The following is a 20,352-nucleotide window of genomic DNA, read 5'->3' as shown; positions in this document are numbered from 1 at the left end:
TCTTCTCATGGTCTGGCAGAAAGATTATTGTTTTAAGAGGCAGGTGGCCTCAAAAAAGTGAGAAAAAGAATGGAGCTTTGCAATGTAAAAATGTTATTTGCTTCAAGGAACCACAGGCTCTAACGTGCCACAACCCAGGTGGTGATCCTTAGTCTAGAAGTGCCAGCTTGAAAGGATGAATTAATCTTACTAGAGGATATGACTTCAAAGGCAACAGTTACCACATAATATGTAAAACAGAAGTCTTTCAATGAAGAGGTGAATCGTTAAACGTGCAGGTAGGAACAGCAGTTTCATGTCTCTACATATCCAGCCACTCCTTCACACTGTTTACAAAGTATGCTATTTTATTTATTCCCAGTCAATATTTCCTGCCTAATACTATATTGTCCACTGTCTTTCAGCAAGTTAAGACTTGTTTTATCTTCTATCATCAAAACCAAAGAAAACAGGGGGTCCAACCTTGTCTGCAGTAAAAAAACAACCAGAAGCAAACAAACCAAAACTGCAGGCGTGTACACGATGCAGGCAAATTTTATTGTGACAAATAAATTATATCTAAAAATTGTCACAAAAAAGCTAGAAAGATAACGTCGTGTATTTCGCCAAAAATCGCAAATTACTATGGATAGTCGCCAAAGTAATTTGCGATTTTCGGCGAAATACACGACGTTATCTTTCCAGCTTTTTTTGTGACAATTTTTTCTTTTCTTTTTTACCACGGACCCCTGATGAAGGTTGTCCGAAACACGGACCGTGTTGGGTCCCTTGCTTGGCAAAAAGGTTTTTAGATATAATTTATTTGTCACAATAAAATTTGCCTGCAGTTTTGGTTTGTTTGTTATCTTCTATCATGCCACTGAATGTTATGTGGTTCATTAAAAAAAAAAAAAAAAATAGACATCTAAAAAAAGGCATCAAACAGCACTTGGATGTTTTTCTCACCAAAATGTCCAAGTGCCGATTTTCAAAGCCAACTTTCCGGACGTCTTGCAAGGCTTCCTAGTCACTGTGCATCAAAAATTGGAGGTGTTTTATGGGTGGGCTTAGACTTGGGACGTCTTGCAGCAATAATTGAACCTGTCCCGAGATGTACTGGATGGAACTTAGACGTTCAGAGTTAAGTGTCTTAAGTGCTAAAAAAAATAAAAAAAAAATACCCAAACTGACCAGATGAACACAGGAGGGATTAGATAATGACCCCCCCACACTCCCCAGTTAATCCTCAATAGTGGCTGTGTGCCATAAATCTCGTGCTGGTAACTAAAAAATAACTTTGTCAGGGGACAGGGATCTTTGGAAGAAAAGTTTGACAAAGTTATTTTTTAGTTACCAGCACGAGATTTATGGCACACAGCCACTATTGAGGATTAACAACAATCAACTATCCACCCGATTCAGATAAGTACATAACTACAACTTAGTGGGTATAGTTATGTGATTAGCAGCATCTGTTAGGGTGGTCAGGGGACGGTGAAGACGATGATGGTCCCCTTGTTAACCTCAATTTAGTGACATATTATAGGTTATAAGGTTTGAGCACTTCACTTTAATTTAATTTATTTTAATAATCAACGCAATTATCATTTAACCAGAGCTGCGATAATAGTAGTATATATCCATGGTTGGAAGGACATCTCTGAACACTTGTATATAGTGAAACAACCAGCAGAACAAAGGGAGTGCTTGCCTTGGGTTAAAAGTACAGGCAAGGCAAGCAAGACAACCCCAATTCAATGTTGGTTGTTTAGAAGATCAATCATAAACTATCATCATCGATTCCATGCAGTGCGTCAATTCTTGCCGCTTTTCAGTTAGGATACTGAAGAGTGCGTTGTTTCTGTTGGGGATTTTTGTGGGTAGTCTCAAAAACAATTCCGATAAACTTTGAAAAACTCTAGATTTTCCACCATTTTTTATTTCCAGCCTGAACATACAAAGCCTCTTCTATGGATGATTCGCTTGACGAATTGATGAAATTAATCCTCTTATTTGTTCTATGGTTTCTTCTGGATCTTCTGTTTTTATCCACCCACGAACAAAACAAAACTTTTTGTATAATCCAATTCATCTCTACAATATTTTACTATTTTTGGTGCATTAATCTGTGTTTGATATTGATTCATTTTGATCTGATGGAATGCTTATTGTTGATGATAATCCTGAGATGTTAATGTTTGTCTGATTGGATCCAATTTGGAAGATACATCCATTTTCAAATCTTCTGACACGGTATTCAATTTATCCACTGTCAACAACATTAAATCCAGAGAGCATCTTGTTAATGCTTCATTTCACTGTGACACAATCTGGATTATCCAAGAAATGAGGATCTTTAAACAAATGTAAACATCTGAACAATGTTGCCTAAGTATTCATGTGGAGGAGTGACTTGGTGGTTAAAGATGCTGCCTCAGCACCCTGAGGTTGCAGGTTCGTTCCCAGTGCTGCTCCCTGTGACCCTGGGCAAGTTAGCCCCACATATCATTGTTAAATTGTGATCCCGTTGAGACACATATATTAGGTTATAAGTGGTATATAAGAAATAAAAATAAAAGATAACTACAGTAAATGTTTGGGCTATCACTTTTTAAAGGGATCGAGCAAATAATTTTTGTTAAAGATTACAGAGAGAATCTACCTTGTCACAGTGATTGTGATCAAAGTGAAATTTGAAAATGCATTCTCCATTAGTTTAATAGTGTTCAAGAAACCATAGTGCTTCTGAAGAAATTCATGCCTCAAACATTTATGTTCATGTTTTATTAGAACTTGTTATACCGCTTCAGAATACGACAGATATAAGCGGTTTACAATACAAATATTTTATGAAAGGAACTCCATTAAAGATAGGAAAATAAAGAGATAGGATGTACAGTGGTACCTCGGTTTACGAGTGCACCGGTTTGCGAGTGTTTTGCAAGATGAGCAAAACACTCAGCAAACTTTTGTCTCGCAAACCGAGAACTGCCCCGATAAACGAGCTCTGTTTGCAATGGTGGCCCAGGGGTGAGTACCCGCCTGTGGGTGCTGCAGCGCTTCCAAAGTGGTGGCTTCCTTCCCTCGGGGTCCCAGTGCGGCTGCCCTCCGGCTTCGGCCGATGCCTCTGCCGTCCACCAGCGCCTTCCGCTTCTTATTCAAGCAGGACATCCTGCGTGCTTGTACGTGGTGAGCGTGTTGTCGGGGCAGCGGCTGACTTAGGAGAGGTTAGGCCGCGCGCTTACTCGTTCAGGATGGCGGTCGGCTTGAATAAGAAGCAGGAGGCGCTGGTGGACGGCAGAGGCATCGGCCGAAGCTGGGGGGCAACCGCACTGGAAGCGCTGCAGCATCCGCAGGCAGGTACTCACTCCTGGGCCACCATTTGTAAACTTTGGTTGTGGAACGAATCTTCTGAGTTTGTATTAAGGCCTATGGGGAACTTTGCTTTGATAAACAAGCGTTTTGGATTACAAGCATGATCCTGGAATGGATTATGCTCGTAAACCAAAGTACCACTATACAGTAAAACCTTAGATTGCAAGTAACTTGGTTTGCAAGTGTTTTGCAAGACAAGCAAAACATTTTTTTTATTATTATTTTTATTAATTTCAAATATAGAATCAAGTACAACTTGTACAGAAAGCAAATTAAACCAAACAAATTTACAAAGCCAAGGCATAGTAAATCCATACTTTAACAAGATTAAAACAAAAATAAAAGAGTACCGTATTTTCTCGCATATAACGCGCGCGTTATACGTGGTTTTTACGTACCGCGCACACCCTTGCGCGTTATACGCGTGAGCGCGTTGTACAAAATTTTTTTTACATAGTTCCCCCCCAAGTCTGATTCACACCCCCCCCCCGCAGGACCGCTCGCACCCCCACCCCGAAGGACCGCTCGCACGCACCCGCACCCCCACCCCGAAGGACCGCTCGCACGCACTCCCACCCGCACCCACACCCCCACCCTGAAGGACCGCTCGCACCCCCACAGCCTCCCGACCCCCCCCCCCCCATCATGTAGAAGCTCCTACCGGTGTCCTGTTGCTTCCTCTTGGCGGTCCCGGCATCAGGCTTTCAGGGTGGGGACAGGACTTCAAGGGGGAGAGGAGAGTCGGGCGGGCGAAAGGAGAGTCGGGGTGGCCAGAGGAGAGTCGGGGCGGGCGAAAGGAGAGTCAGGCGGCGACGGGAGAGTCGGGCAGCATGCGCGGTATACGGGTGTGCGCGGTATATAAAAATTTCTGTACATAAATGTGTGTTTTTTGCGCGCTATACCCGTGTGCGTGTTTTACACGGGTGCGCGTTATCTATGTGAAAATACGGTAATTAGAATGGTAAAATTAGCTCGAGTCCTCTATTTAGATCCAAGAAGTTTTAAACTGGCGAACTAAAGGAAAAGTATAATCTATACAACAAAAGTAATGCTATCTTCTATACAGCAGGAACGGAGTTACGCATTTTATTTATAGAGTTCAAGATTTATCTTTATCCAAGCAGGACAAGGCCAAAACATTAGTTAATTGTTCAGGCTCAAAAAAGACATATTTAATTGAATGGTAGCGAACAAAGCACTTACAAGGATGTCTTAAAAAAAATGTAGCCCCTGGTTTTAAAAGAAGAAAATCACGTCTGCGTTTTTGTGTTTCCCTTGAAATATCAGGGAAAATTTGAATTTTACAACCAAGAAATTCCTTCAGTTTATTTTTAAGAAATAGTCTCAATAACCATGGTTTATCAATAGAAAGGGCTAACGTTATAACCAATGTTGCTGGTATTGCCACCTCCGTATCTGACGTCTCCAAAATCTCAGAAACATTCAACGCTTGTTGTTCAATTGATTCAAGTTGTTGATGGTACCGGGAAGATAATACTCTTGAGAAAATGGTGGAAGATTTTCCTCTGCAACTTCTAAGATTTCTAATAAGAATCTCCTGAGCATGTCTCTAGATGTAACCATTGTTATTCTTGGAACGTTTATCAGTCTCAAGTTATTGTTATGGGCTTGATTCTCTAATGACTCTACTTTTCATCTAAGATTCATATTATCTTTAATTAGAATTTCCTGCATTAGTTTTACTGATACCATGTCCTGCTCAGTTTTTTGAAATGAAATTTTAGAAGCAAGTCATATCCAGCATTATTTTTTCCAACTCTTCTGAGTGCTGACCCATTTTTTTTTTCAATTTGCTGGAAATTGGGACTAATTATCTTTCCAAAGTTCGCTACCAGATCCCAAAGGGATTCTAGAACCACCTCAGCAGGCCCATCCCAAAAGGAAACTTGTATTTGAGTTCATAGTCGCTCACCTTCCTTAGGAAATCCTTGGCTTTGTTCCTTCTGGATCAAACCTCCTCCCAAGGCTGTAATTGCCCAGAATCCTCTTCAGAGAAACCCTGACCCGGGATCTCCATTGCCATACTCCCCGATGTTATATCGTCTGCCTCTAGGGATTGGACCGCCCCTGTCTTCGGGGTTTCCTCACCTCTGGGAGAACTGGTGGTCCGCGGTGGAGGAGAAAGTGCTCTAACCTCCGGACTGAGGGTGGTATCGGGCCCTAGAGGAATTCCTCCAGTCTCGGCCAAACCCGGCATCCTCAGGGGGCTAACGTCCGGGGTTATCGGTGCTGCTCCCTGCATCCGTCTGAGCAACTCCTCAATGTTGCCAAGCGTTGGAACTCCAGAGCACCGCGAGGCACCAGCAGCTCTCCGGCCTCTCCTTTTCGGCATCACGTTTAAGAAGAAAAAAACGTAGTTAAACTGGGAACCCCAAGTTGCCAGAAGTAAAACAGGTAACCGGAGAGCACTGGTAGAATGCGTGCCACCCGCAAGTATATACAGCAACCATCTTGGATCTTCTGTCAACAAGCAAAACATTTTATTACATTTTAACTTGATATACAAGCAAGGTCTTGCAATACAAGTACATATAGTATGCATCATCACAACTGAGTCGATGGTTCTTCTCTCTCTGATGCTTCAAGAGTGTAGTGACTGTTCTAAACAAGCAAAGTCTTGCAATACAAATATGTGCAGTATACGCTCGTCACATCATCACAACTGAGCCGATGGTTCTTATCTCTCTGACGCTGCAAGAATGTAGTGACTGTTTTAAACAAGCAAAGTCTTGCAATACGAGTACATACGGTATACACGCCTCACATCATCACAACTGAGCCGATGGTTCTTCTCTCTCTGACGCTGCAGGAGTGTAGTGACTGTTCTAAACGAGCGAGGTCTTGCAATACGAGTACATACGGTATACATGCGTCACATCATCACAACTGAGCCGATGGTTCTTCTCTCTCCGACGTTGCAGGAGTGTAGTGACTGTTCTAAATGAGCGAGGTCTTGCAATACAAGTATGTATAGCATTTTGTATTAAAGTTTTTAGGTTGTGGAACTAATCGTCTGAGTTTCCATTATTTCCTATGGGGAAATTTGCTTTGATATACGAATGCTTTGGATTACAAGCATGCTTCTGGAATGAATTATGCTCGTAAACCAAGGTCTTACTGTATATAGCATAATGTTATAAGAGGTTAAAAAAAAAGTTTACATATTGAAGCAACATTTTTTTTTGCAGGTCCATTCGGCAAGTCTCCTGTCCTATTACTGTAAATAAATATACAGGGCTGCCCAAGTCCGGTCCTCGAGATCTACTGGTAGGCCAGGTTTTCAGGATATCCACAATGAATATGCATGAGAGAGATTTGCATATCAAGAAGACAGTGCAAACAAATCTTTCTCATGCATATTCATTGCGAATATCCTGAAAATTTGGCCTGCCAGTAGATCTTGAGGACCGGACTTGGGCTGCCCTGGTATAGACACATCTTCATTAATCTGTTTTTAATTGTATTACTGTAACTCAAGTATGGATTTGCTTCTCCATTCTGTACATCTCATGCAAATCTTTTGAAAGGGATATGTCTCATTCACTGAAGTAGGATTACTGTACTGCCTTATATAGCAAGATATTGTGTTTAACAAGTTCCTGCGAATATTAGATTTTTACTATACACATAGAGGACCATTTTTGATATAGCAGAACTAGAAAAGGTTCAAAGAAGAGCAATCAAGATGATAAAGAGGATGGAAAGACTAAAAAGGTTAGGGCTCGTCAGCTTGGAAAAAAAGAGGGCTGAGGGGAGGAGATATAATTGAAGTCTACAAAATCCTGAGTGGTGCAGAATGGGTACAAGTGGATTGATTTTTTATTTGTCAAAAATTACAAAGACTAAGGGACACTCGAAGTTACAGAGTAGTACTTTTAAAATCAAAAGGAAGAAATTTTTTTCACTCAAGAGAATAGTTAAGCTCTGGAATGCATTGCCAAAGGATGTGGTAAGAGTGGTTAATGTAGCTGGTTTTAAAAAAGGTTGAGACAAGTTCCTGGAGGAAAAGTCTATAGCCTGCTGTAGAGACAGAAATGGGGGAAGCCACTTCTTGCCCTGGATCGGTGACATGGAATGCTGCTACTATTTGGGTTTTTGCTAGGTACTTATGACTTGGATTGGCCTCCATGAAGAGAGAATACTGGGCTACATGGATCATTGTACATCGCTTAGAAATTTTGCTAAGCAACTGAATCAAATTTTAAATAAAACTTGAAAGTATCCTTCTGTTCTTATTACATTATATTAGAGATTTCTATTCCGCCATTACCTTGCGGTTCAAGACGGATTACAAAAGAGATGGAGGGTTACAATAGAAGATCTCTGGTTATTTTTAGAGAGGGTAAAAAGAGGGTCAGGTTGATTTGGGGGTCAGGAAGAAGATGGGGGGGGAGGAAGGTACTTGTGGTGTTAAGACATCTAAGTCCAATTCTGGATATTTCCCGCAAGAAATCCAAAATTCATGGCAGAGAAACGTCCATTTTCAAAACCATGGACATCCAAATATTTTTTTTTTGAAAATTGTCTACTTAAGACATCTTGGTCATCAGGAGTCCAACCTTAAGACACTTAACTTTGTTCGCCATTTCTGACTACAGAAATGCCCAAGTTCAAAACGTCCAAATCCAGACCATTTGGATGGGGGAAGGACCAGCATTGTAATGGACTGGCCACACAGGCATTCCAGCAGAGCAGTGGGACACCTTAGAGCAGGTGTGTCAAAGTCCCTCCTCGAGGGCCGCAATCCAGTCGGGTTTTCAGGATTTCCCCAATGAATACGCATGAGATCTATTTGCGTGCACTGCTTTCATTGTATGCTAATAAATCTCATGCATATTCATTGGGGAAATCCTGAAAACCCGACTGGATTGCGGCCCTCGAGGAGGGACTTTGACACCCCTGCCTTAGAGGGTACTGCTGTAAACTTCACATAAAGGGTGCCTGAGGTACATCTCACCATAACCCCTTTATAAATATATGGTGAGCCCTCCAAAACTCCCCCAAACCCTACTATTTATTTATTTGTTTCTACAATTTCTAAAACACCTATAACTAAGCAGTTAACAATTAAAACATTCACAGTGGTTCCAAGGACAGTACATTTACAAAATGCATTCAATTACATTCCAATCACATAGCAATTTAATCCACTTAAAATAACGTCAAAAACTCAGCGAGTTTACATGTTATCCTTCCCCACTAAATAAAGTGCAGCAATCACAATTAACTTGTCTACCAGCACAATAACCCTTATGGCTGCAGGTGGGACCTATATGACAGTATAGTAAGATTTTGGTGGCTTCACAATTTCCACCATAGATGGAAACCACATTCTGACCGACTCTACATTATCTCCCAACATATTTCTGTTGCTGTCTTCCTGATAAAAATAAATCACACCGTTTAAAACAGGGGTCTCAAAGTCCCTCCTCGAGGGCCGCAATCCAGTCGGGTTTTCAGGATTTCCCCCAATGACTATGCATGAGATCTATGTGCATGCACTGCTTTCAATGCATAGTCATTGGGGAAATCCTGAAAACCCGACTGGATTGCGGCCCTCAAGGAGGGACTTTGAGATCGCTGGTTTAAAACAATACCACACTGTGCTAATTGTTTCAATGAGATATTAAGCTGAATGTTGGCCAAAGGGACTGCTAAGTCTGCAAACATTAAAAATGTGCGGTTTGACATGAATTAAAATAATTCCAGATAGTGTGCATTCTTTTGTGTGTAATGGCAGCCAAATACGGTTAATGGTATGGGAGGCAGCAGTGCTCCAAGCCACAATTTCACCCTGTTCAACACATCTCCTAGGTCACAGCCAAGAAAAGGAGACAATGAATATTGAGCAATTTTGGCACTGTTCGGCCTGCACAGACCTCAATACGGCCCTGATGGCAGGAACCACACATATTTAATCAAGTTTATGAAACTTATACAACTATTTCTGCATTTGTTAGCAGATATAACTAAACCCAAAGTGCTGGGGCGGCAATATTAATTTTTTTACATCTAAATAAAAGATTTCAGAACCAGTCCTAAACCTCTCATTTTAATCGTTTCAGTAAAAACAACTTCTGAATTCCTTCTCACCGAGTCTGAGAAGAGATAAACAGCACAATAAAAAAAAGTATGATTATATAAAATAGAAGTTAAGAGGTTTCGCTGAGAGGGAACATCAAGCCTATATAATAATTACTAGATTAAAAAAAAAGACATATATTCCCAAGGGGTACAAATGATGGATGGATGACAAGATGAAGAAACCAACAAATACAAAACCCCATAATTTAGGCTGAATCACCTAAGCCTTGCAGGGGTAAGCAATTCCAGTCCTCGTGAATATGTATGAGATGGATTTGCATGCACTGCCTCCTTGAGATGCAAATCTATCTCATGCATTGTAGATATCCTGAAAACCTGACTTGGCTCCGGCTCTCGAGGACCGGAATTGCTTACCTCTGACCTAAGGCATCGCTTGGGTAGTGGTTTATAACTATTACCACATCTCAGAATTGAAACGCTTCTTTAGAAGCGACCACTACTCTATCCTAGCGTGTTAAGCCACTCCCTCTCTCCCCTCCTTTTTAGATTTTATTTTATCTTTGTATTTAAGCTCTCACCTTTTCCCACTTTTCCTTCTGGTACCAGTAAGTCTATATGTTTTGTCGCCCCCTCTACTTTTTATTTTTATATTTTAATATTTTGATAATTGTAAACATTGTGGTATGCTTTTGATAAACGATATATCAAAGATTAAATAAACTTGGAAACTCCATTCCCTGCCAACGTATCTTTTAGGGAAGCTCCAAGAAGTACCTGGCAATTTCTTGTTTTTAGGCTTTCTTCACTGCACTGCTCACTTCAGCTTCCATAGAAACATGATGGCAGATAAAGGCCAAATGGTCCTTCTAGTCTGCCTATATGAAGCATCCACTATCTCCTCCTCTCCCTAAGAGATCCCACATGCCTGTTCTACGTTTTCTTGAATTCAGACACAGTCTTTGTTTCCACCACCTCTTCCGGGAGACTGTTCCACGCATCTACCACCCTTTCTTTAAAGAAAGTATTTCCTCAGATTACTCCGCAGCCTATCACCTCTTAACTTCGTCCTATGCTCTCTCATTCCGGAGCTTCCTTTCAAATGAAAGGGAATCGTCTCATGCACAATTATGTCATGTAGGTATTTAAACGTCTCTTATCATTATCTCCCCTCTTCCGCCTTTCCTCCATTACATCTTGACATCTTTCAGTCTGTCCCGAACAGCTACCCCCCGCACATTTCTAGTCACAACTGATGAAGATTTGCTATACACAAACATTCCCCGTACAGATTGCATTGCTGCATGTGAAAAATTCCTAAAAACATCTACCCCTGGACCACCAACACTCTTCAGAAGCTATTAAAGCACTGATCAAATTTATTCTAACTCGCAACTATTTCCGCTTTCACAATGGCGTCTACCTACAAATCGTAGGCACTACTAAGAGCAGCAGGATGGCACCAGAATATGGAAAAGCCTCTTCATGGCAGAACTAGAAGAGACATTTCTAAATACATATCAGACATAACCCCTGAAATACTACCAGTATACTGATGACATTTTTATGATTTGGACCAAGGGAGAAGAGACTCTCAAACAATTTTAGAACTCTTTAAAAAAAAAAATTCTTTATTAATTTTTATTACTAACAAGTGCAACACAATGTTCACATCAGTAATAATAAATAAGCACTTAAATACAATCAGTATTAGTACAACAATATATGCCCTCCCCCCCACAATTACCTTAAAGATCACCCTAAAGATACATCCCCCCTCCCCGGATGTGTCTGAATTACACCAATAAAAGAAGGCTAAACGAACTATAGCTATAACTATAACATTATCTCCTTTACTGTTTGACATTGTTCTGGAACCCTTGTTATTGGCCATTCAACAAGCAAAGGAGATTCAAGGTATTCCTTATGCAGGTCGGGAATACAAGGTTTCTGCTTACGCAGCTGATATTTTGCTTCATTTGAGGAATCCTGAGATTACCATTCCATGTTTATTGGATCTGATTGAGAAATTTGGAAAATTTTCTGGATACAAAATTAATTGGAGTAAATCGGAGGTTCTTCCGCTAAATGCAATTTTAGAACTCTTAATACATACCACCATACAATCAAATTCAAAATTGAATATTCCCCAGAAAAAGTCAGTTTTCTAGACATCACAGTGTCTATCAATAATGGTTACATCCAAACATCTATATCAGCGGTCTCAAACACGCGGCCCACGGGCCGCATGTGGCTCTCCAAGTTTTATTTGCGGCCCGTGGTCTGGAGGCATCATTCTCTTCCTTTTGGAGCAGCAGCCGGCTCGTTCGTTCAAATCCGTGGGTTGGCGGCTCCTTGCGCTATCCACTCCTGCATCGGAAGCCTCTCTGATGTCACAACATCAGAGAGGCTTCAGACGCAGGCACGGATCTCGCAAGGAGCCGCCACCCGCGGCTTTAAATGAACGAGCCGGCCAGACACGCTGCTGCTCCAGTGGCGTACCAAGGGGGGGGGGGGGGCGGTCCACTGTTCTCCCTAGAGTGCGGCTCGCGGCTCGTCTAGAGTAGTGGTGCAGAACCTGTTTCCCTTCCCTTCTCACTGCTGCCATCGGGGATCAGGCCGGCACCGTGTTCTTTGATCTCCCTGCTTCTCTTCCCTGCGGGGCCGACCAACTCTCGCGGCCCGACGTCAATTCTGACGTCGAGAGGACGTTCTGGCTAGGCAATCGCTGCCTGGCTGCCCGGAACGTCCTTTCCGACGTTAGAATTGACGTCGGGCGGCGAGAGTTGGTCGGCCCGGTGCAGAAGAGAAGCAGGGAGATCTCTGCCTGTTTCCGATAGCGGCAGCAGCAGCAGCCTATTCTGTGGCGGCGGTGGCATGGGGGAGGGCAGGAAGGAAGGAAGAAAGAAAGAAAGAAGGTGGGGTGGGGACAGGGAGCCAGAAAAAAAAGCAAAAAATGGGGCACGGAGGAAGGAAGAAAGAAGGAGGGGGGACAGGGAACCAGAAACAAAGCAAAAAATGGGGCACGGAATCAGAGAAAGACAGACAGAGAAAGAAAGAAAAAGTTGGGGGAGGGAATGAGGTCTGGAGGAGAGGAAGCATACAGGAGGCTGAAAGAAGGGAAGAAATATTGGATGCATAGTCAGAGACTGATGAAATTACCAAACAAAGGTAGGAAAATGATTTTATTTTCAATTTAGTGATTGAAATGTGCCAGTTTTGAGAAAGAAAAGATATTAAACTTTAAATGTGAGTGCTGCAGAAAAAAATAGAGTACTTGGAGGGCCGCAGAAAAAATAGTTAATGTCTTATTAAAGAAATGACAATTTTGCATGAGGCAAAATTCTTTATAGTTTATATATCTTTCCTTTTAACTGTTAAAGGAAAGTTTTATAAACTATAAAGAGTTTTACCTCATGCAAAATTGTCATTTCTTTAATAAGACATTAACTATTTTTTCTGAGGCCCTCCAAGTACCTACAAATCCAAAATGTGGCCCCGCAAAGGGTTTGAGTTTGAGACCACTGATCTATATAGAAGAAGCCTACAGACAGATGCATCTACTACCTCCACAACTCCAGCTTCCACCCTTCACAAATAAAAAGATCCATTATACACAGCCAAGCCACTTGATACCACCATATCTACTCTGACCCAAGAGATAAACTCCTAGAAACCCTGACTGAATCTTTCACACAAAAAGGATACAACCCTAAAATAATCGCCAAGAACATTACCTCATTCCTTAAAACAAAGAAGATCTTTTGCATTACAAAGACAAGAAAACAAGAGAAAGGACACCCTTGGCAGAGACGTACAATCCAGAGCTGGAAAAAAAACACTAAGAAAAATTATAAGATATCTACAACCACTGCTCCAGGAAGACAAATTGCTAAAAGAAATATTCCCAGCTCCACCTGTGCTGGCCTTCCATCAGCCACCTAATCTGAAACAGAAACTGGTAAGAAGCAAACTCCCTACACAAACCCACAAAGAGAATAGCATACATTGCATTCTATGTGAGCACATCTCAAAGGATTCCATAGTCACTCATATGGGAAAAACATTCAGCATAAGGGGATCCTTCACATGCTCAACTTCCAATGTGGTATAGACTTCCCCCTCCAAATCCGCGGTTTCAGCATCCGCGGATTCGGTTATTGCGATTTTTTTTTAGGGGAGAAAAAAAAAAGCTACGTTTTGGACCTTCCCCGTCTCCCTCCTGCCTCCCCACCCCCCTTGGCATCCCAGCCTTACCTGGTGGTCTAGCGGGCTTTCGGGGCAGGAGCGATCTTCCTACGCTCCTGCCCAGTGCAGATCGCCAATAGGAAATGGCTGCCGTGAGCTCCCGTCGTAGTCTCGAAAGACTACTGGAGCTCACGGCAGCTATTTCCTATTGGCAATCTGCACGGGGCAAGAGCTTAGGAAGATCGCTCCTGCCCTGAAAGCCTGCTAGACCACCAGGTAAGGCCGGCACAGGCTGCCCAGCCCAGAGAGGAATGATCTTCGCTCTGCCCGGCCCGACACCGAAGCGGGGAAAAAGGAGACCGAAGCACCCTCACTGGCCCCTGCAAACATGCAACAAGCACAGAAGGAGGCATTCGGAGACGGAGACCACCAGGTAAGGTGCAGAAGTGGGTCAGAGCCGGCACAAAGTTGTTCACGATTTTTCACACTTCGCGGTCCGGCTCTGCCCCTAACCCCCGCGAATACCGAGGGAGAAGTGTATATCATTCAATGCAAAAAGTGCAAAGAAGGTGGTTACACTGGTGAAACAGGCCAGATGCTAAAGACTAGGATCAGCTTATAAATATCATATTAAAAATTACAGTGCCAACCAGGATGTCACCCCTGTCGGAGAGCACTTTGAAAAAACTGACCACTGCCCCAATGATTTTATGGTGAGAATACTAAAAGGAAATTTTAAAACAATCCAAGAACGTAAGACTTTTGCAATCAAAATGATAAAATATTTTGATACCCACCGGACAGGACTCAACAAGAATCTTGGCTTTCTTTCCCACTACAAAGAAACTTAAACTGTTTTGACACCTCTCTTGTCTCCTGTTTAACAAAGACCTTGATTTCTTTCCCACTACAAAGGAATTTAAACTGCCTTCTCACCTCTGTGTCCCCAACTTCCACTGAAATGCTTTCATGTTTCCCTTATATATACTGATTTTGCCAACATTTGCATATTTCTGATCTGAAGAAGAGGTTACCTTCGAAAGCTAGTCATAAACTACATTAAGTTCATCCAATAAAAAAGGTATTATATTTTTTCTTTTTTTTTTTTATTCTACTTATTACCTTGAAAAATGGACTAACATGGCCACCACACCATTTCACTCTAGGTAATTTGGATGCATCATCAACATAAGCAAAAATTCTTACTTGTAGCCTGTACTCATAAAACCCTTACAGATTTACGCCTGGATTCTGCAAAGTGCGTCCCGATTTTAGGCAGCTATAGGCGTCCTACAGCTGTCTAATCAGCCAATCGGGACGCACTTTAAAAAAAAAAAAAAAAAAAAATGCTCCCCAGGCAAGCTGCCTATATTGAAGGTGCCTCCAGGAGCCTAGCAAGACCTCCTAAGCTCGCCTAAGGGCCTTAGGCGAACCTAGGCGGTCCTAGCATCTCCCTAGTAGAGGGAGAAACGCTTACAATGTAGCCCAGAAAAATGTTGGCCTACATTGTAAGTAGACGCGGCTGCTATACGTATCACGGCAAGGGATCTCCCTGCCGCGATAAGTATAGCGGCCACGGCTGCCTGTCCCCACCCCGATCGGCCGCAGGAGGGTGCCCAACCCCTCCTGCTGGAAGGCCGCCCATCCAACACCCCCGATCGCCGGCAGGAGGGTGCCCAACCCCTCCTGCCAGCGATCAGGTGGGGGGGGGACAGGCAGCCGTGGCCGCTATACTTATCCCTTGCCGCGATAAGTATAGCGGCCATGTCTACTTACAATGTAGGCCAGCAAAATGCATTTTGCTGGCCTACATTGTAAGCGTCTCTCCCTCTACTAGGGAGACGCTTAAGGCCACCTGGGTTCTTGCGGGCCTGCCTGGGGAGCAATTAAAAAACAAACAAACGTGCGTTCTGATTGGCTGATTAGACAGCTGTAGGACGCCTACAGCTTCCTAAAATCAGGACGCACTTTGCAGAACCCGGGCCTTAAGGCTTAAACCCGCAAAGCCAATAAAACCAGCTCGTTTCTTTTTCTTACCTGATCAGCATTTCTGTGAATTTTACAAAGCCAACATATGCCAATTCAAAAGCTCCTCTGTGTCTGGACTGCAAGAGGTGATGTTTAAAATAGTCTCCTATTTCTTTAACCTATAGAAACAGAAGACAGAATTCACTAACTTTATGTTGCAAATGTTTTTGTACAACCAGCCTACAAAGGGACTGAATATTCTGTTATTGCCTCTCAATAGTTGATATTCATGGATTGTGTGTGACTTTTTACAACCTACTTCACTCGAAAAGCACTTCAGTTGCCTCCTGAAAAACGAAACGCAGATGAATGAAATGGCGTAACAGCCGTGAACGAAAGAGCTTCAGAGAATATTTATTTTTAAAATTTCTATCCCGCTAATCAACTAAGGTGCGCTAGGGCTTTAGCGCGCGCTAGAACTTAACGCCTGCATTGAGCTGGCGTTAGCTCTAGCCGCGTAGCGTGTGGTGTAGCGCGCGGTTATATCCTGCGTGCGCTAAAAACGCCAGCGCACCTTAGTTAAAGGAGCCCTAAGGGTGTAGCAATCGATGCATACATAAAAGTAACAAACATTATATATCAATTAATACGTTATCACAATAAGAACCATCGGCTTTTCTTCAAATTATATAGGGATGCTCTACTAATATGAATCGATCAAGGAAGGAAGAATCTCACAAACAGTTTCTTGAAAAATTTAACATCTGTGCAGACTCTTGGGGCTCCTTTTACGAAGGCGCATTAGCGGTTTAACTCGCATAATAGCATTCGCTAAACCGCCGGCCGTGCTAGCCGCTACCGCTTGAGCAGGCAGTAGTTTTTCGGCTAGCGCAGGGGTTAGCGCGTGATTAAAAGTCACGCGCGCTAACGCGGCTTCGTAAAAGGAGCCCTTAATGTCCCTTTCATTCAAGTTTCAAAGTCTTCGGACCGCCACTGATACCGCAGCTCTGCTGGCCTTTTTCTAATCTAATCTAATCTTTGTGTGTCGTGCACACTTAAACAGGCTCTAGGCGACTTGAAGAAGGAAAGGGAAGCGAGGGTAAAGAGTTAATTCCAACTGTAAATTTCGATGTGGAGAGTATCTTTTCAAAGTTTGAATCGGGCACCTGATGTATTACAACTGATGCAGGCTTCAATCGGCAACCAGTGTCGTTATTTTTTTTTAACACTGGGGTGATATGATCATATTTTGATGTCCCATCAATCAGTCTAGCAGCTGTATGTTGTATAACCTGCAGACTTGAATCCTTGCATTTGTGATGCCCAAAAATAGAGCATTACAAAAATCAAGTTTGCTAACCACAAGACTTTGGACAACAAACTGAAAGTCTTCTATTGATAACATTGGTCCGACTCTAAATAGAACCCTCAGTTGTATAAATGCTCCCTTTATCACATAAAATATGTGACTCTCCATAGACAGATGACTATCAAGATAAACACCAAAATAATCTCATATCTGCTGTAATAGTTAAGCTGTGAACCATATTGCCATAGGATCTGGTAAGAGCAGTTAACAAAGCTGGTTTTAAAAAAGGTTTGGCCAAGTTCTTAGAGGACATGTCCATAGTCTGCTATTGAGACAGACATGGGGGGGAACCACTGCTTGCTCTGGATCGGTAGCATGGAATGTTGCTACTGTTTGTTTTTTTGCCAGGTACTGTTACAGCGGAGATTGATTGCTTTGGTACAAACTGGAGAGGGCACTATACTCTACTGGTGAAGGAGGAGGAGCTGAAAGATATGATTGACACCCTTCTGTAACAGTTCGTGAGCCTGGATTGATCACCTAATGTACAGACACTTGTGAATATTAACAGAAAGAAGATTATCCAGGTAAGAACTTAATCTTTCATTCCATTTTAGCTGAAACTGAGACAAGGCCGAATACCGATTTTAAGCTGGTTTCAACACTGAAACCAAAACTTGGCCAGCCTCTACTGTGTTTCCATGTTGTGTTTCCTCTCCCATCTTTTTCGGGTTCTATTTATATTCCATGTTGTGTCCTGCATGTAAACAATAATTCAGTATGGTCAAAACATTTCTCAAATATAGGTAGTCGTCAACTTACGACCTATCCAGGTTACGACTGTTCGACTTTATGACGCAACTTCCGCTCTCCAAAGTCTCGGTACGCAGCGTGATAACATACAGAGGGGTGTTGCCTCACACGAGTTTGTGCCTTGTTGTTTTGGCGATTTCATGCCCTTAAAATGACTATGAAGAGGAAATTGTCTCTGTCCACTCCTCAGCCTTCCAAAAAGGAAAGAAAGGCCATAGACCTAGAACCAAAATGATGATAATAAAGCAGTATGAAGGAGGAAAGAAAGTGAATGTGATCGCATGTGATATAAAGTTATCACACTCTACTGTATCAACTATTATAAAGGACAAAAATAGAATTTGTGAAGCTGTGAAAGGTTCTGCACCTTTGCAGTCAACAGTGATTACGAAGCAACGTACTAGGCCCATCCATGAAATGGAGAAATTGTTAAACATTTGGATGGAAGATCAGATTCAAAAGCGGACGCCCTTAAGCCTCGTTACAGTACAGTCAAAGGCTGGAAGTCTGTTTGGGACTTTAAAGGAACGCACTGGAGAAGACTACAGTCAAGAATTTGTGGTAAGTACTGGTTGGTTTAAGAGGTTTAAAAATAGATTCCAGTTGCATAATGTTTGGCTGACTGGAGAAGCAGCGAGTGTGGATGAGGAAGGAGCTAAAAAGTTTGTTGATAGTTTAGAAGAAATAATCATGGTGGAGGGTTACCTGGCAAAGCAAATTTTTAACATGGATGAAACAGGGTTATATTGGAAGCGGATGCCAGGACGCACTTACATCTACAAAGAAGCCAAAAGCATGCCAGGATTTAAAGCACACAAGGATAGACTCACTCTACTGCTTGGAGGGAATATCAATGAGTTCAAGATGAATCCCTTATTAATTCACCATTCTGAAAATCCACACGCATTTAAGAATGTGAACAAGCACACTTTGCCAGTTTATTATAGATCAAGCCGTAATGCCTAGATGAACCAGGCTTTATTTGAGGATTGGTATAGTAATTGTGCGTGAGTACTATTTGGAGAAAGGAATCCCCTTCAAAATTTTACTGTTGCTTAATAATGCGCCTGGACATCCACATCACTTGGTTGATCTCCATCCCAATGTGAAAGTGTTATTTTTGCCCCCGAACACTACACCACTTATTCAACCGATGGACCAAGGGGCGATTGCTACTTTGAAGATATACTATCTGAGAACCACTTTTGCCCAAGCCATAGCTGCTATAGATGCCAACCCTGAATTATCACTACGTGACTATTAGAAACAGTATAACATTCTTAAGTGTATAAAAAATCTTGCTACTGCTTGGGACTCAGTGACGGAAAAGTGTATGAATGGTGTATGGAAGAAGTGTGTTAAGTGCTATGTGAATACCTTTGCTGGATTTAACAGTGAACAAGAACTTGATGAGATTCGTGAAGAAATAGTGAAACTGTCAAAAGACCTTTCATTGGAATGTGAAATGGAAGATGTTGAGGAGTTGCTAGATTGGGAATCAGGGGAACCTACGAATGAAGAGCTGATAGAATTAGAAGAAGAAAGAGTGGCGGAAGAAAAAATAAGAGAATTGGAGAAAGACCAAGAGGATGACGCACCACAACGAATGTTCACCACAAAGGGATTATCAGAAGGTTTATCTCTACTGAATAAACTCCTCGCCCATTTTGAAGACATGGACCCAAACACTGAACGATTTGCGAGGATTGAACGGATGGCACGCGACACATTTTGTCCTTATTGTGAAATTTATGAAGAGAAAAAAATGCAAACAATTCAGACAAAGCTCACTATGTTTATGAAAAGAGCAACTAACTCCACCCATCACCGGATCCGCAGCCTCGCCTGATGAAGGAGATATCGACAAACCGTAGCCAAGCACCAGTGGTGTCATGAATTAAATGTACTTTACTGTATTGTATTTTTGACTTAGAAAGAAAGAAAATATTGTTAACAGATTACTTTAAGATGATTAAAATATCATTACCCAGTCTAATATTCTTGTCTTAATTTAACATAGGCTGACTTACGTCCTGATCAACTTACGACCTATCAGTCGGAACCAATTGCGGTCGTAAGTCAACGACTACCTGTAGTTAAAACGAGAATCGTGTGAGTGCAGCATTATGTATTGCAGATTGTTTCCTCATTATGAATATGTCAACGTATACTAGAAACTGAGTTGAATCAAATCCTAATAAGGATCCACATTTTTACAAAATATTACAGTATCTTGTTTTCTGATTTGTGACCACTAAAGAAATTGTAGAGCAATAATGGAACTGAAACAAGTTGTATGGTTCGTACAGGATTACCTTATAAGCCACTGTGAAAGACTAGCTAAACTTGAAAAGAAGAAAAGTTAAACAAGAAGAAACCATACCATGGATATCTTGTTATGTCACCAATAAATAATAACAAAAATGTGCCAGACAACCACCCTTCAAACCACCCAATGAATTCAGGTATTTTCTCATTAATATGGCAGCTTTACTGGACATTCTCTCTCCTGTCTTGGGTTGTATTTCATTTCTTTGCAGATGATGATAAATACATGCACAATGGGTGGCGTTTGGATCTTGATTTTCTAGCCTGTCTCTAGTGCCTAAGAAATCACTATTTCTTTCACTGGGAAAAATCCATCTAAGTGTCCATTT

The 20,352-nt window shown here is 41.9% G+C and overlaps 1 protein-coding gene across 4 annotated transcripts in view; it reads right to left on the bottom strand.

Annotated features, from left to right (window-relative positions):
* The window catches only part of THADA (THADA armadillo repeat containing), a 538,115-nt gene that overhangs the window by 415,705 nt on the left and 102,058 nt on the right, over nucleotides 1–20,352 (bottom strand). For 2 of the 4 annotated variants that reach the window (XR_004538762.1, XM_033937269.1), the window contains exon 22: nucleotides 15,643–15,752. Coding sequence is in view for 3 of the 4 variants with exons in the window: in XM_033937269.1 (XP_033793160.1) it covers nucleotides 15,643–15,752 (110 nt within the window). In the remaining variant the exon portion in view is untranslated. Of the gene's footprint in view, nucleotides 1–4,370; nucleotides 5,697–5,720; nucleotides 5,836–15,642; nucleotides 15,753–20,352 lie in introns of those variants that run through there. The other 2 variants (XM_033937270.1, XM_033937271.1) reach the window with 2 other exon arrangements.

Source organism: Geotrypetes seraphini, chromosome 3, assembly GCF_902459505.1.
Source record: "Geotrypetes seraphini chromosome 3, aGeoSer1.1, whole genome shotgun sequence".
NCBI lineage: Eukaryota > Metazoa > Chordata > Amphibia > Gymnophiona > Dermophiidae > Geotrypetes > Geotrypetes seraphini.
This window is presented reverse-complemented; position numbering and strand designations above follow the sequence as displayed.